The sequence below is a fragment of the Leucoraja erinacea genome, chromosome 3 (genome assembly GCF_028641065.1).
Source record: "Leucoraja erinacea ecotype New England chromosome 3, Leri_hhj_1, whole genome shotgun sequence".
Taxonomy (NCBI): Eukaryota; Metazoa; Chordata; class Chondrichthyes; order Rajiformes; family Rajidae; genus Leucoraja; species Leucoraja erinaceus.
In genome coordinates, this window is record NC_073379.1 from 51,549,021 (window position 1) to 51,566,445 (window position 17,425).

Here is a 17,425-nt window from a genome sequence, read left to right on the forward strand (position 1 = left end):
CAGACTATAATCTGCATGTACCAAATAATGTATGGTCAAACACAACTTGTAAGACCATAATATGTCTGTCATCCTCTTTACCAGCAGGTTCCAGTCCACACTATCCTTACACTTTCACTCTCTCCTGTTCCTCTTCTTTAGATCAAGTTCTACAATTTGCTTGAGTTACTTTCAAAGGGAAGAATTAGAATCATAGATTGAAAGGGAAGAATTAGAATCACGGATTGAAGCAGCAGAGAATGTGGGGAGAATCAGAAATTGGATCATATAGGAATATTGTAAATGGATGTCATTTTAACAATGACACATTTGGCTGAAGGTCCTTCATCAATGCTGCAACTCTCGATGATGAAAAGAGATCATTGGCCCATCTGTGCCTCCTATGCTACAGCAGCCCATTAATTTTCACTCCTTTGATCTCTCCCTTAAGCCCTGCATTTTTTTTTCATATTTGTGCATTTACCTCACTGTTTTTAGAATGTTATTACAGAATCCACTTTCCAGCATTATACTTCAGATCATAATAAAATCCCATGTAAATCCCATGTAAAAAAGCTCACACAGTGGCGCAGCGGTAGAGTTGCTGCCTTATAGCGCCAGAGACCTGGGTTCAATCCTGACTATGGGTGCTGTCTGTACGGAGTTTGTACGTTCTCCACGTGAACGCATGGGTTTTCTCCAGGTGCTCTGGTTCCCACCCACACTCCAGAGACGTATAGGTTTGTTGGTTAATTGGCTTTGGTATATATTGTAAATTGTCCCATGCATGTTGGAGAGTGTTTGTATACGGGGTGATCGCTAGTCGGCAAGCACTCGGTGTTTCCGCTCTGTATCTCTAAACTAAACAACATTTGGATTTATCAATGCTTTGAATGAGACCAATTGTAATTTATCCAAGTTACTCGACTGGGTCTGGGTCCGAGTGTGTCTCTCCAGTGCCATTGACATTTTCTGCTGTGCCTCACTGCATTTCACAAATCTTGGTGCAACTTGCTAAGGATTTGACATGGCCTCACTTCAGCCCACATCCACAGAAACCCCTTGACCTCTGTCATTCTGAGCTACAGAACGTAGGATCCAACGACTGGGTATTTTCTTGAATTAGCTTTTAAATCCATCTGTTACATTCCTCCTCAGTATTCCTTTCAGTTTAGGTCCTGTTAAAGGTCAGGTCGGGGGGAGTTCCCCCCGCCACGGGCATCTTGTAATCCCGTGCCACCTGCTCCATGGTTCTGTTAAAGGTCAGGTCGGGGGAAGTTCCCCCCGCCACGGGCATCTTGTAATCCCGTGCCACCTGCTCCATGGTCGGATAGTCAGCGACTAAACCGTCTCTCCCACGTGGTTTGCCAGGTGAGGAGGGGGCTATGGACACCCAGAAGGACCAAAAACAAGACCTGTCAAAGGGCAGATGAGCTCCTAGCGAGCCAACGGCGATCCACACTTGAGTAGAGTTGTGATCAATGTCGTACATAGCATTGTAAGGCATCGTGCCCGTTGATATTTTCAACGATGATGATGATTAGGTTCTGAAACCCATAATGTGAGCATGCATTTTGTTGCCCCTTTGACGTCTATTGGTTGTACTATCCTTGGTATATTGTTGCCTCAGAGTATGTTTGCCTAAGCAGTTTCTGTCAAAGGCACTAAACTAAACTGAAATACTATGTTACAGCCACTGGAGGGAGCTCCCACAGCTCTCAATGGTGTTCCAGTGTGTTGTAATCAATTGTGTGCAATTTTGGTCTCCTAATTTGAGGAAGGACTCGGATTCAGATTCAATTTTAATTGTCATTGTCAGTGTACAGTACAGAGACAACGAAATGCATTTAGCATCTCCCTGGAAGAGCGACATAGCAAACGATTTGAATAAATAATAATAAGTGTCCGGGGGGGGGGGGGGTGATTGGCAGTCACCGAGGTACGTTGTTGAGTAGAGTGACAGCCGCCGGAAAGAAGCTGTTCCTCGACCTGCTGGTTCAGCAACGGAGAGACCTGTAGCGCCTCCCGGATGGTAGGAGGGTAAACAGTCCATGGTTGGGGTGAGAGTAGTCCTTGGCGATGCTGAGCGCCCTCCGCAGACAGCGCTTGCTTTGGACAGACTCAATGGAGGGGAGCGAGGAACCGGTGATGCGTTGGGCAATTTTCACCACCCTCTGCAATGCCTTCCGGTCGGAGACAGAGCAGTTGCCATACCATACTGTGATGCAGTTGGTAAGGATGCTCTCGATGGTGCAGTGGTAGAAGTTTACCAGGATCTGAGGAGACAGATGGACATTATTGCTATTGAGGGAGTGCAGCGTAGGCTCACCAGGATAATTCCCGGGATGGCGGCACTGATGTATGATGAAAGAATGGATCGACTTGGCTTGTATTCGCTGGAATTTAGAAGAATGTGAGGGGATCTTATAGTAGAAACATATAAAATTCTTAGAGGATTGGACAGGGTAGGTGCAGGAAAAATGTTCCCGATGTTGGGGGAATCCAAAACCAGAGGTCACAGTTTAAGAATAAGGGGTAGGCCATTTAGAACTAAGATGAGGAAAAACTTTGTCATCCAGAGAGTTATGAATTTGTGGAATTCTCTGCCACAGAAGGCAGCGGAGGCCAATTTACTGGATTTTTTCAAGAGAGTTAGATTTAGCTCTTAGGGGTAAGGGAATCAAGGGATATGGGGAAAAAGTCAGAACGGGGTACTAATTTTGGATGATCAGCCATGATCATATTGAATAGCAGTGCTGGCTCGAAGGACCAAATGCCTACTCCTGCACCTATTTTCTATGTTTGTGGGAAATGCAGTCACAAAAACATCAAAGCCCAAAAGAGAATATGGCCTAGTGGAAATAAATAAATCTTCCATCACAGCATTCCCTCTCTGATCTCGTTCATAATTCAATTTCTCAATTAACAGGCTGTATCTTAAATATCAGCATGATATATTTTCTGCTTGAATAAAACACAGAGTGCTGGGATAACTCAGCAGGTGGCGGGAATAAATAGATGACATTTCTGGTTGGGATCTTCTTCATACTGGAAATTATTCCTTCCACAGACGCCACCTGACCTGCGGAGTTACTCCAGCACATTGTGTTTCACTCAAAATTCCAGCATCTGCAGTTCCTTACACCTCCATCGTTTTTGCTTAGCCAGATTCCTGGGTTCTTCACTTACTTGTCCCTCTCATTGAAAATAAATCCATCCATGAATTAATCTTTCACAGAGGGTTTGGTAACATGGTCAATAGTTGAATTTGTGTTAAAGGAGTGAACAATAAGAGTCTTAACCCTAATCCTAATGCTGATCATTTCCAGTCTTTACCCACATCTGCCCTGTTCCTCCTATGTATTTTTTAGCCCCAAAATCCAAGTGTTCAAAAAGTACACTGTTGTAGCACCAATTCCCAAACCTACTAGGCCCAATACGTTAATCCAAACAACCCCAAACTCACAGCAGTCAATACCAGTACTCCTGTTCCTCAGCTGCAGTCAGTCTCAGAATCCCATCACTCCCTGGGAACACTGTAGTCAGGACCCAATCCCATCACTCACATTCCTCAAGAATATTAAACTCCAGATTTTCAGTATACCCAATCCACATCAACCCGTATTGCCAAATTCACTTTACTCCTGTTCATGACTGCTCTCATTCCCAGAACAAACCATTGCCATTCCTTGCCCACAAGTCCTTGAATACTGTTCTTCATTGCATTCCTGTTCCTCACTATAATCATTCTCAGAATCCGACCACACACATTCCCCACTGCACTTATTCCCAAAATCCCTTTATCTTTAATTCTCACCTGCCCTCAGACACAACATCTCATCACTCAAGTTTATCACCTACAACAAGTTTTGGTACAATCAGTTTGTCCAATCAGCTGTCCAAGTAAATAGCAGATACAGATCAGCCATATAAATGGGCAGAGAAATGGCAGAGGGCATTTAAATTGAGCAAATGTGCGATGTTGTACTTTGGGAAGACAAATGTAAGGGGAAAGTATAGAAATCATGGCAAAATCTTTAATAGTATTGATGCGCGGAGGGACTTGGGGATTCAAATCTATAGCTACCTGAAACTTGCAACACAAGTAGACAGAGTGGTAAAGAAGGCATACATCATCCTTGCCCTCATCGACCAGGCATTATGTTTAAGACTCAGGAAGTCATGATGCAGCTTTATAGGACTTTGATTTGTCCGCATTTGGAGTATTGCATCTGGTCACACCCTTAAAGGAAAGATGGAGAGAAATTGGATGGGGTGCAGAAGAGGTTTACCAGAATGCTGCCTGGATTAGTAAATCTTAGCTACAAGGAGAATTTTGCCAAACTCTGATTGTTTTCTCTAAATCATAGAAGGTTGAGGGGAGAACTGATAGAAGTTCTCTGATAGAAGATCAGCCATGATCATATTGAATGGCGGTGCAGGCTCGAAGGGCCGAATGGCCTACTCCTGCACCTATTTTCTATGTTTCTAAGTATATAACATTATGTGCGGCATAGATAGGGTATGCAGTCAGAACCTTTTTCCCAGTGTGGAAATGTCAGAGGCTAGAGGGCATACCTTTGAGGTCAGAGGGGGAAAGAGTTTAAAGGAGATGTGTGGGACATATTTTTTTACATAGAATATGGTGGGTGCCTGGACTGCATGGCCAGGGGTGCTGTTGGGACATATACAATAATGCCATTTAAGAAGTTTTTAGATAGGCACTCAGAGAAGCAGGGAATGGAGCGACATGGATCACCATCAGGCAGAGAAGATTATTTTAACAGCATCATATTCAACACAGACATAGTGGGCAGAAGGACCTGTTCCTGTGCTTTACAGTTGAAAATGAAAATAAAATCAACGAGTCCTGCACAGGTGCAAGAGGGAGCTCAAATACAGTCATTCATGACGAGTTGGGGAATGGTGCTGGGGTCATTTGGAACAAGGAATGGTACTGTGGATTGAATTCAATTAAATTACAATGAGACTAGCCACAATTTTCCAATCCCCATTATTTAGAGGTACCGTACTGGAAGACTAGGGAGCTACTGTTGTAAAATAGACAGTTCCAGTTAAACCTTAACAGCAATGAAGCTTTGAGATAAAAGGTAGCCAATGAATAAATTAACAACCCTGGACAAAAATTGAGCCCAGGATGGAATGTAAAGGGGACAATAATGTGTGAAGAACTTTGAGTTATTCACATACAAGGAATAAGGAAACAGAAAAGTTACTGGTGAGCAATGCACGATGTTCCATGTATGATGTATGGACCTTTAAAATCCCACACATGGACATATTAGCAAAATTAGAGCACAATGGGACAAGAGTAACTTGGGAAATAAATAACTGACTTACCAACACAGCTGCACGCAGGGACATCAAGCTGCGTCTTTTTCGGTGTATCCAATAAGCTTTTGATAGGAGTGTCTAAAAGTTTTAAGGGTGACTCTAAAAAATTGCTCAGGGTGGATCCCGGCCGTTTTTTCGTTGGGGTGGCCTCAGTGGAGGAGCTGGTTTGTAGTGCTGACGTACAGTCGCCGCCCACATCAGACTCGAAATCTGCGGTTGCAGACAAAACAGTTAGCGGGCCTGAAGTTTCGACCTTCACTTGCTTGGGCGACTTGACACATGATTGCCGTTCAAAGGGGAAGGAGAGCTGGTACTCTTTGAAGCGCTGCTCCAGTGCTTCGATGATGCTCGTTTCTTGTCTCTGGTGGTCACAGCTGAATTGCCGGCTCTGTTGCTTAATAACATTCACTAGATCAGCCTCGTCTTTCAGCTGGGCGCTGGGGAGTGTCGGTGAAGGGCCAGGCGGAGATTCTTTCTCGGTCTTAATCACTTTATAGAGTCCTTTGAAGTCCTGTATTGTTTGTTGATGCTGTCTCATCTGAGCGTCTTCCTGTGACAATAAATGGGATCTAAGTGCTGCGTTCGCTAGAAACCTTTCCTCCTTCCGAACGGGTGGACACTGGGTGCTCTGGGCGCCTTGGAACATTTGCGCTGTGTTTGGGTGTGAGTGAGAGACGGTGAAGTCCGGCGCCGTTCTGAGGCCAGAGAGTTTCTGGAGGAGATCTATTTGTACCTGTGAGTGTCGCTGATGGGCTGATGGTAGTTGCTGCTGCGTCTGCTGGATAACAGATGTGTGGTGTACTTGTTGTTTTGGAGTCTGGGAGCGCCCTGATTCATGCTGGGTGTGTGGAACTGACGGGAAATCGGTGCCCTTGCTTGGCGGTGGAAAACCTGGGCCCACGCTGTTGTTTGCCCCATAGAGTGATCCCATCCCTTCCGAGCCACTCTGCCTGTTGCCGCAGTAAGGAGGGACGAGCTTGTTCATCTGAGAGTCGTTTAGTTGTCTGTGGGTGGGATTGTTGGCGTGAAGAAGCTGGCTGTGGAGTTGGTACATTGGGTGGGGCTGTCGTTCACTCGACGCACCTATTGGGGTTTCTGTTCTGAGGAGCTCCACTTGCTTTGGGCCGTATCCAGGCTGTTGCTCGTCACTGTGGGACTGGTGCTGGTATTTGGGAGCGGGTGCAGTGTGGCGGGGGTCGGGGGCAGGCTGCAGCTGCTGAGTTTGTGGCAAGTGCAGCCAGAGGTGGGGCGTCTGCTCTAGGTGCCAGCTCTGGGGCCGGGGGCTGAGAGCGGGCGGGTCGGGCTGCCGTGGGACGGAGTGGGGCCGGCTCAGGGCCCCCGCCTGCAGCAGCGCCCGCCTCCCGCCCGGGCTCTCCGCCCTGCCCAGGTGCAGGCGCTGCGGGGCGGACTGTGGCCGGTACTCGGGCACCTCCCAGCCCGCGTCCCCCTCCAGCGCCGGCCTGTGTGTGTGGCTCCCCATCTCCGGGGACACCTGCCCGCTCACCCTGCCGTCCCGGCGCTGCTCCATCTCCAGCGGCGACTCGGTCCGGGGTGGGTTGCCGCCGCTCTGCCGGTCGAGAGGGAAGCCGAACCCGGCCGCCATCCGTGAGAAATCGTCCGGCCCGATGGCCAGAGCCCTCGCCGGGGTGAATGGGTCTGCGGCCGGCGTGGTCTTGGTGAAGCAGGCGCTGACGGCCGGCTGCTGTGAACAGGTGGCGAACGCCGCTGTCGCCCTCGGCTGCCCGGGCCGCCCTCCCTCCTCCATCGCTCCCGCTCCCAGAGGCAACCCGAAGCCACCGGCTTTGCCCGCGATGTAGGGCTCGCTGCCGGCCCCGACTGCGGAACTCCAGCGGGACACTGGTGGGCCTGAGTTGTGCCCCGGAGCTGCCCTCATGATGTACTCGGGATAGCCCGGAGACAGCGCGCCGCCCCGCAGCCCATCCTGCTGAGTGTTTGCGGAAGACGTAGAACTTGTAGCACCATTGGAGACCGACATCTGATTGCTTTCGAAGAAGTGCAGAACTTCTCCATTTTCGTAGGTGTCGATCTGATTTCCTACTTTGATTTGTTGTGTTTGGGGCGATCTGGGAGCTTCACTGTTGGGGGGCGCGGGCTGGCTCCTATCACCCGGTAAACTGCGTCCATCACACTCGTACAGCCCATCATTTCCCCAAATGCACCTTTTTCCTTTGGCATCTTGATTTTCTAAGTCCGACTCCTGTCCATTTGCTTCTTCATCCAACTTGATTTTCTTGTATTGCGGAAGCCCGCACGAAGAGAATTCGCGGAGGACATGCTTCACGCCGTTCTGTACATTCCTGGACGCTTTGGGCTTGGGCGTTTCTCGCCGAGCCGCGGGGCTCCCGCCTTTTACTTCCTGTACCTGTGCCTGGTTCTCAATGTGGCTGCTTTTCACACTGCCCCATTTACAATCTCCATTCACCTGGTGCGGCTCGGTGTCTGACTGTTGGTCTAGTTCACTTGCAGTCTCGCCTTTCACCGACAGAGCTTCAGCTGGGCTCTCTGGAGAGTGACAACGGACGGCTAATACTGGACTCGGTCTCTCGTCCTCGACATGACTGTCACTTTCCTGTTCCATCTGGTCTGCTCGAGGGCCATCCACCAGGTTACCCACCCAACGAGTCTGTAAGAGGAGAACATGTGGTTTAACATAACCAAATAGCTGGTAATATTCCAGAAATGTAAGATAGTGCGCAACACCCAGTCTGTAATTTGATTTCCACACCTCTTGTGACACGTGTGGGTTTAGTAATTTATTACCAAATTAGGGAGTCATTATATAACTTTGCATCACATTCACTTGTAGGAAAATAACAACTCGAAATGCGGGAACCCAGGGAAACACAAAACGAAGAAGCAGCACAATCTCAATTAACGCCGTGGCACGTTAATTTGACTGAGATCAGCCATGATTGAATTGTGGAGTTGACTTGATGGGCCGAATGGCCTAATTCTGCACCTATAACATGAACTCATGAAGATAAGTCTGCATTTTGAAAATTTGTATTTTTCCTTTGAGTTCAAAGAAACATCGTACAAGAAAAAAAAATAGATTTGCAGTTCCTAGTGTCTCAACAGCTAATAAAGTTATGGGCTCGCAGAAGGTCAATGCAGAACTTAAGGCCAGGACAGACTGATTTTTTTTCCTATACATTTGGTGGCATGGTTGTGTAACGGTAGAGTTGCTGCCTTACAGCGCTTGCAGCTCCAGAAATCCAGGTTCAATTCCGATCACGGGCGCTTGGCTGTACGGATTTTGTACATTCTCCCTGTGACCTGTGTGGGTTTATCTCTGAGAACATCGGTTTCCTCCCACACTCCAAAGACGTCCAGGTTTGTAGGTTAATTGGCCTGGTATAAATGTAAAAATTGCCCCTAGTATAGGATAGTGTTAATGTGTGCGCATCGCTTGTTGGTGTAGACTCGGTGGGCTGAAGGGCCTGTTTCCACGCTGTATCTCTAAACTAAACTATTTTGCCCCATGTGGTTACATACTGCATGTAGTAACGTGTTATTCAAGCAAGGACAGCACACTCCCATTTTGTTTAGTGGGATATAGTTCAACACTTTTAATGAGTAAATACCAGTGGTTGCTACAATATTCAAAGTTAGTGTTTGTACTTGCTCAGATATATGGATAGTGCCTAAACATTTCACAGGAAGATGCCCATAAAAGACAAAGGTTTATATACTGACACCTTGGTTTATGCAGGCAAGAAGCATGGGCATATTCTGGCTGAAAGTGCATGGGCTGCCAGTTGGAAAGGACCTTAAGGGCAAAGTATCTATATGCACAGACCTAAGCCAGGCATTAGACCCTCTGGCTCGATCTGTAAATAGGAGGCCCAATGCTAATTTCAGGATCTTGCTCTAGTTCTGAGTTGCATTGAAGCAGTTTGATAGATAGGCACATAGACAATAGGTGCAGGAGTAGGAGTATTTTGAGCCAGCACCGCCATTCAAAGTGATCATGGCTGATCATTCACAATCAGTACTCTGTTCCTGCCTTCTCCCCATATCCCTTGATCCTGCTAGCACTAAGAGCTCTATCTAACTCATTTGAATGCATCTAGTGAATCGGCCTCCACTGCCTCCTGAGGCAGAGAATTCCGCAAATTCACAACTCAAAAGTGTTTACTCATCTCAGTTTTAAATGGCATACCCATTATTCTTAAACTGTGGTCCCTGGTTCTGGACTACCCCAACATTGGGATCATTTTTCCTGGATCTAGCGTGTCCAATCCCATAATAATTTGATATGTTTCTATAAGATCAGCTCTCATCCTTCTAAATTCCAGTGAATACAAGCCTAGTCGCTACATCCCGGGAATTAACCTTGTGAACCTATGCTGCACTACCTCAATAGCAAGAATGTCCTTCCTCAAATTAGGAGACCAAAACTGCACACAATACTCCAGGTGTGGTCTCATCAGGGCCCTGTACAACTGCAGAAGGACTTGCTCCTATACTCAACTCCTCGTTATGAAGGCCAACCTGCCATTCGCTTTCTTCACTGCCTGCTGTACCTGCATGCTTACGTTCAGTAACTGATGTACAAGGACCCCCAGGTCTTGTCATATTTCCCCTTTTCCTAACCTGACACAATTCAGATAATAATCTGCCTTCCTGTTCTTGCCACCAAAGTGCATAACCTCACATTTATCCACATTATACTGCATCTGCCCACACACACACACCTGTCCAAGTCACCCTGTATCCTCATAGCATCCTCTTCAAAGTTCTCACTTTCCCCCAGATTTGTGTCATCTGCAAATTAATTCCATCATCTAAATCATTAATGTATATTGTAAATAGCTGCGGTCCCAGCACCGAGCCTTGCGATACCCCACTAGTCACTGCCTGCAATTCTAAAAGGGACCCGTTAATCCCTACTCTTTGTTTCCTGTCTGCCAACCAATTTTCTATCCATGCCAATACCCTTCCCCCAACACCATGTGCTCTAATTTTACCCACTAATCTGCTGTGTGGGACCTTATCAAAGGCTTTCTGAAAGTCCAGGTACACTACGTCCACTGGCTCTCCCTTGTCCATTTTATGTGTTACATCCTCAAAACATTCCAGAAGATTTGTCAAGCATGATTTCCCCTTCGTAAATCCATGCTGACTTGGACCGATCCTGTTACTGCTATCCAAATGTGCCGCTATTTCATCTTTCATAATTGATTCAAGCATCTATCCCACCACTGATGTCTGTCTAACTGGTCTATAATTCCCTGCTTTCTTTCTCCCTCCTTTCTTAAAAAGTGCGATAACATTAGCTACCCTCCAATCCACAGGAACTGAACCAGAATCTATAGAACATTGGAAAATGATCACCAATGTGTCCACGATTTCTATAGCCACCTCCTTGAGTACCCTAGGATGCAGACCATCAGGCTCTGGGAATTTATCAGCTTTAAGTCCAATCAGTCTACCCAACACCATTTCCTGACTAATGTGAATTTCCTTCAGTTCCTCCAACACCCTAGGTCCTCTGTCCCCTATTACATCTGGGAGATTCATTGTGTCTTCCTTTGTGAAGACAGAACCAAAGTACGTTCAACTGGTCTGCATTTCCTTGTTCCCCATAATAAATTCACCTGTTTCTGTCTGCAAGGGAGCCACATTTGGCTTAACTATTTTTTCCTCTTCACATACCTAAAGAAGCTTTTACTATCCTCCTTTATATTCTTAGCTAGCTTACCTTAGTACTTCATCTTTTCTCCCCGTATTGCCTTTTTATTTACCATCCGTTGATCTTTAAAAGTTTCCAAATCCTCTGGCTTCCCGCTCATCTTTGCTCTGTTATACATCTTCTCTTTTAGTTTTATACTGTCCTTGAATTCCCTTGTCAGCCTTGGTCGTCTCTTTCTCCCCTTAAAATCTTTCTGTCCCTTTGTAATGAAACTGGATTATTCCCAGAAATACCTGCCATTGTTGTTCCACTGTCACCCCTTTTAGGGTTCCTTTCCAGTCAACTTTGCCCCACTTCTCCCTCATGCCTCCATAGTCCCCTTTGTTCAACTGCAATACTGACAATTCCAATTTTACCTTCTCCCTCTCAAATTGCAGATTAAATCTTAGCATATTATGGTCACTACCTCCTAATGGTTCCTTTACCTCGAGTTCCCTTTTCAAATCTGGTTCATTACACTAAATCCAGAATTGCCTTCTCCCTGGTAGGCTCCAGTACAAGCTGCTCTAAGAATCCATTTCAGAGGCACTCTGCAAATTCCTTTTCTTGGGGTCCAGTACCAACCTGATTTTCCCAGTCTACCTGCATGTTGAAATCTCACATAACCACCGTCTCATTACCTTTGTTACAACCCTATTTTAACTTGTGATGCAACTTGCACCCAATATCCAGGCTACTGTTTGGGGGCTTGTGTTAGGGTCTTTTTATCCTTACAATTTCTCAATTCTATTTTATTTATCAACAGAGATTGTTGGTAATCCTGTCTGCCCTCCTGTCTGTCTTTTCGATAGGATGTATACCCCTGAATATTCAGTTCCCAGCTCTGATCCTCTTGCAGCCATGTCTCTGTAATTCCCATAACTGTACATCATACTTGAAGTCCTATGCCCACTACTGGGAACAGCGTGAGACTTATCATTCAAATAAGAGTCAATATGAGTCTGTACATCGGACTTGAATTTTTTTTTGAGGAAATGATGAATGTGATTGACGAGGGTAGGGCGGTGAATGTGTTTACATGCATTACACTAGGGCTTTGAGGGTAGAAGATTGACCAGAAAATTAAGATGCATAGGATCCATGGTAACTTACTCTGCATCAATGAAACGGTTTGGTGACTTTACATTATCATACTGCTATTCATACTGTGATCATTATTGGTGTGATAATAGATGATTGAGTTAGAGCAGCCACACGCCTATGACTGCAAGTCTGAAGAGTTTCTCAATCCAAAGGCTAAACTGCATAAATAATGGAGCCTTTACACTTTTATCAAGTCATACGAAAAAAGCAACAAGACACACAACGACATAAAAGCTAACAAAAACATCCACCACAGCGGATTCCTCACATTCCTCACTGTGATGGAAGGCAAAAAAGTCCAAGCTTCTTCCTCTTTATTCTCCCACGGTCAGGGCGATCGAATCTCCCGCAGCCGGTGATCAAAACTCCCGTGTCGGGGCGGTCAAAACACCTGCGGCTTGGAGTTTCCGAAGTCTGTCTCTGACCAGAGACCATGAGCTCTGTGATGTTAAGTCCGCAAACACCCATGGTTGGAGCTCCGAGGTTGATCCCTGGCAAAGCGATCAAGGGCTTCTCAATGTTAAAGTCTCGCAGGCTCCCCGCGGTGGAGCTCTCAAAAGTTGGTCTCCATCACAGGCCGCCAACTCCTCGATGTTAGGCCGCAATGCGGATGGAGATACAATATGCAAAAAAATCGCATCTCCGTTGAGGTAAGTGATTAGAAAAAGTTTTTCTCAATCCCCCACCCCCCACGTAAAACAAGGTAAAGAACACTTAAAAAAACATACATTTAACACAAAGAAAGAAGGGACAGACAGGCTGTTGGCGAGGCAGCCATTGCTAACGCCACCCGGTGATCAGTTGGTTGTTAAGAGGATTCATGACTTAGTTATGAAAAGTAGTATATACATTTTTTTTGAACTGAAAATCCAAAAGGACAATAGACAATAGGTTCAGGGGTAGGTCATTTGAGGGATAAATATTGAGGGGTAAATGTTAGTCAAGATACCAGAGACGCTTTTCTCCTTTAGTAATGTCAATTGAGCAGTGCAGATACATTTTGCAATTTGATGCCTTGTCTCCAACAAACGACAGTTGTGCAGCAGCTCACTGAAATATCAGCTTTGTGCATAAATTCCTAGGCTGGAGGTTGGAGAACTACCACTGAACTACCACTGAGCAAAAGTTTTAGTATTTAGATGTATAGATAATGCATTGAAAAAGAACCTTTGGCCCACCGAATCCATGCAGATCATCGATCACCCATTTACATGTTATCCAATTCCCAATATTCGATGTTATCCCAATTTCTCATCCACTCCCCGCACACCAGGGGTAATTTACAATCGCCAATTAACCTACAAACCCACACGTATTTGAAATGTTCGAGGAAAATAGGGCATCCAGAGGAATAACATGCGGTGACAGGGGAGAACGTGCAAATTCCACACAGGCTGCTCCTGAGGCCAGGATAGAAACCAGGTCTCTGGTGCTGTGACAGCGACTCTACCAGCTGCAGCACTGTGCTGCCCTAATGACAATAAACTTGATAAAGCAGTGCTTCAGCTAAACATAATTGTATGTTGGGAGTACTGATTTGATCCCTATCAGGTTGGGCAGAATAGTTTTCCATCTATTCAATTTTACTGAAAATTGCGTGACCTATTAATGCTGAATGCTTGACATGCTTTTGTTACCTAAAGCTTTGCTCCAAAAGCTCATAAAATATTCTGCCATAACTTCAAATTGGCAATTTGAAACCCATTTTCTCTGAAGTGTAAAACCGGCCATGTAACACCAGCCAGGGGCTCAATAATGGTTGGCCTTTGGTGATTATATTAACAGATATACATGTATGGACAAAGCCGCCACAATCTCTTCATTTCCATGAGAAGAACAGAATGTGATGGATCCTACTGATACTGTACACAACGCAGTGGTGTTTCCATCAAACTGGCAGGATGCTAATGTCTGGGTCACTGAGTGTGGCATTCCAAAATTCCCACTGGAGCAAGTGTTAACCCTTGCACTATTCATTTTGCTTTGCTTCAGTTCAAATTACCAGTGGATACTATTTAACGTCAGTGTTTCTCCTAAAATGAAAGAATTCAAGGAATACATGAAACAACTTGTCTCAATTCTTAACATGAGCCATAATAAATATATCAATACCTGCTTTCGCTGAACATCTTCCACACTGATCAAACTTGTCAGGTACTGGATCTTGCAGGAGTCGTTCCTGCCTTAAATGGGAATTAAATGTCCAGTACAACAGTGGGGAGCTAATTTCCACACCAAAAGGTACTGGTTTTGAAAGTCTGCAGTACCATCGCATTACCATGTAGGGGACTCATTAACAGCGTTAACTGTTTGAATCATGTTTTGGAAGGGGTGGATTTGAATTGTTTAAGGCAAAATATATTTGAACTATTATAAGAGGTGGATTCAAGTTATTGAAGTGAATGAGAATTGAAAGCATCAGATAACAATTTGCTGTGTTTTGGGTATGATTAAAATCCTTTGGGGTTGAGCAAGCTTTAGATTATTGCCTGCGTATGAGACAGTGTTTTGATCCAAGGGGTAGATCCGTGATATTTGTAAGGGGTTACTTTCAATTATTGGCGATGGTTCAACATTTTGTATCTGATTGAAACTATTACACCTATTCATGTTTACATCACCACTTTTCTGTAGCAAACATATTCTAAGGCACTTCACAGGAACATATTAAAACAAAAAATATCTCCAGGAACATGGGGGAAGGGGGTGGGGGGGGGGACATTTGGGAAGGATTGCCAGAGCTTACAAACTTGGTACATGACAACATAGTTGACCAATTTGAAAACATTAAAAACATTAAATTTAGACATGCTTAAAGTTGGATTTGGTGTCCTAATTTAAAGAGTTATGAATTGGTGCCCTTGTGTGACTTGGAAACAGATATGAGAAATTTGTGTTTTGTTTAAGTGGCAACCAATGTGGGTTTCAGCGATATTAAAACTATGACAGGGACAGAATTGAGTAATGTGTAAATCAACAGAACATTTGTGCAAAGATGTGGAAATAATATCCAAAACACCCTACAGAAGAACATGCAACACCAAGATGTGAACAATCTGGTTCAGAGTCAGATAATTGTCTGGTAGGACCAGGCTTGAAGATTTATCTTATTTAATTGAAGAAGATTTAGTCTAACTAGATGTTAGTCAAGAAGAGAAATTGGAAAGGCCATCAGAGTTGGTGGTGAGGTAAAGTTGAAGACTTAAACATTTGTTTGCTGCTGGCATGGGAAAATATAAATTAGAATGAAGATGGAACCTTTAATTGATCCCTGGGAGTGTTTGGAAAGTGAATCCATTAATAGTGATGTTCTTCTAATAATTATTTAGAATTTGCCTTGTGCAGTTCCTACCAGTGAGCCTACTGTGGAGGTGCATCAGAGGATGCTGTTGCAATGAACTATGGTAAGACTGGAGACTGAAGGGCCTGTCCCACTTGGGCGTCATTTATGCAACATCATTTACGCGTCATGACGCACGTGATGCGCGCATGGTGCGTGGTGAGCCGTGGTGCTGTAGGCAGTGACGCGCGGTTGCGAGCGGCGCCCCAGGATTTTGAGATTCACAAAATCTTCGTGCGCCACCTGCGTGACACACAAATGACGCCCAAGTGAGACAGGCCCTTGAGAACCACAGAGAACAAAAATTGTCTTTTACACAATTAGAGAAGGAGCCATCAGTTATTTGATTAGAATTGTTTTGATGCTGCTTGAGTGGAAATCTAATTGGACGGATTGAGGCTAAGAGTCAGGGCAAGAAATGCACTTTGAATGGGCAGAATTTCTTGGACTTTGAAAAGGAATGGGAAGACAGATCAATATTGGAAAAGGTACATCGGAATTATTGAGGGAGAGGTTCCAAATATTGGGAGGAGCAAATTCCGAACTGAATGAGTCAGTTGTATTCTCGTGTTTTTGAGTGTGATTATAAAATCTGTTGAACAGGTTTTGCCACTTTTCACAGCCCAACTCTAACATTCGTTCCAAGACACCACACCTGTTGCTGTAAAACAACCATTGTGAGCTGATCAGCTGCAAACTCTTCGTACCTCTCTGTATGGTGCATGATTCAATAGTATCCGAAAGTTGAACGATTTATGAATAGTAAATTCTTAAATATGGCAATTTGTTATGATAGAATGTCCCTTAAAACAATAGGTTACTTTCATATGTTACAATGCCTCCTCCTAATTCACTCCGTCTCTCAAAGCACACACATGCGCGTACACACACGCGCACACACACACACATGCACACGCACACACACACATGGACACGCGCGCACACACACACACACACACATGGACACGCGCACACACACACACACACAGTTGCAGAGCTCGGCAATCCTTAGCCACATAACAATAGTTTGTAAATGAACTAAGGAACATTTTTAAAGAGTCACTGGTTTCATCTCACTCCACGCTTAAGAGTAAAAGAAGTTTGCACCTCTTAGTAACTAGCAAATGAAGATTGCTGCAAATTAATTGAACAAATGTTTTAGCCCTGTCCTAATTAAACACCGAGAAACAACATGATCAGAGGTCAAGTGGTTAATTTTAAATTCCCAATCAGGCAACCTCATCTTTTCTGATTATTACTTTCCAGCTTGAAGCATGGACCTTGTACAGGAAACTCATCTGCCTGCTTGAGAAATTCCACATGCGCTCTCTGCGGTCCATCATGGGCATTCGCTGGCAAGACAGGGTGACCAGCATGGAAATACTGGACCGGTCTGGCTTCACAAGCATTGAAGCAATGATCATAAAGGCCCAGCTTTGATGGACAGGCCATGTGATCTGGATGGATTAATCCTGCATGCCTCGCCAACTCCTGTACGGAGTTTTGTCACAGGGTCAAAGAAACCTAGGGCACCCAAAGAAACGGTTCAAAGACTGCATCAAGCATCCAGCACAGGACTAGCCCCCTAGAGAACTAGAAACGCATGCCAGTCACAGGACTAGCTGGCATGTAACCACTTGAAAGGTGGTCAGCAGTTTTGAAGATAATCGCCAAAGCTGACTCATTAGTGTCAGAGACAGGAGGAAGGCTGCAACCTTAAATCCCCCCACAGCGGCCTTCATGTGCTCCCAGTGCTCCTGCATGTGTGGCTCGCGCATCGGACTAGTGAGCCACACTTGTTCCCACAAAACGTGAGACGGCACAGCCACTCACAAATGGACAAGTTCACGGAATACAAAGAGCAGAACCAAGTTATTCAACCCAACATCCATACACCAGACTATAAGAGTTGGTTCTGATCCTTCCTTATCCAAAAGAGCATTTCATTTCCT

The 17,425-nt window shown here is 45.1% G+C and overlaps 1 protein-coding gene across 2 annotated transcripts in view; it reads right to left on the bottom strand.

Moving 5' to 3' along the window:
- The window catches only part of LOC129695579 (methylcytosine dioxygenase TET2-like), a 130,812-nt gene that overhangs the window by 38,351 nt on the left and 75,036 nt on the right, over positions 1 to 17,425 (bottom strand). For both annotated transcript variants that reach the window (XM_055632660.1, XM_055632659.1), the window contains one exon: positions 5,341 to 7,978. In XM_055632660.1, the coding sequence (XP_055488635.1) occupies positions 5,341 to 7,933 (2,593 nt within the window). In that variant the 5' untranslated portion in view covers positions 7,934 to 7,978. The remainder of the gene's footprint in view (positions 1 to 5,340; positions 7,979 to 17,425) is intronic.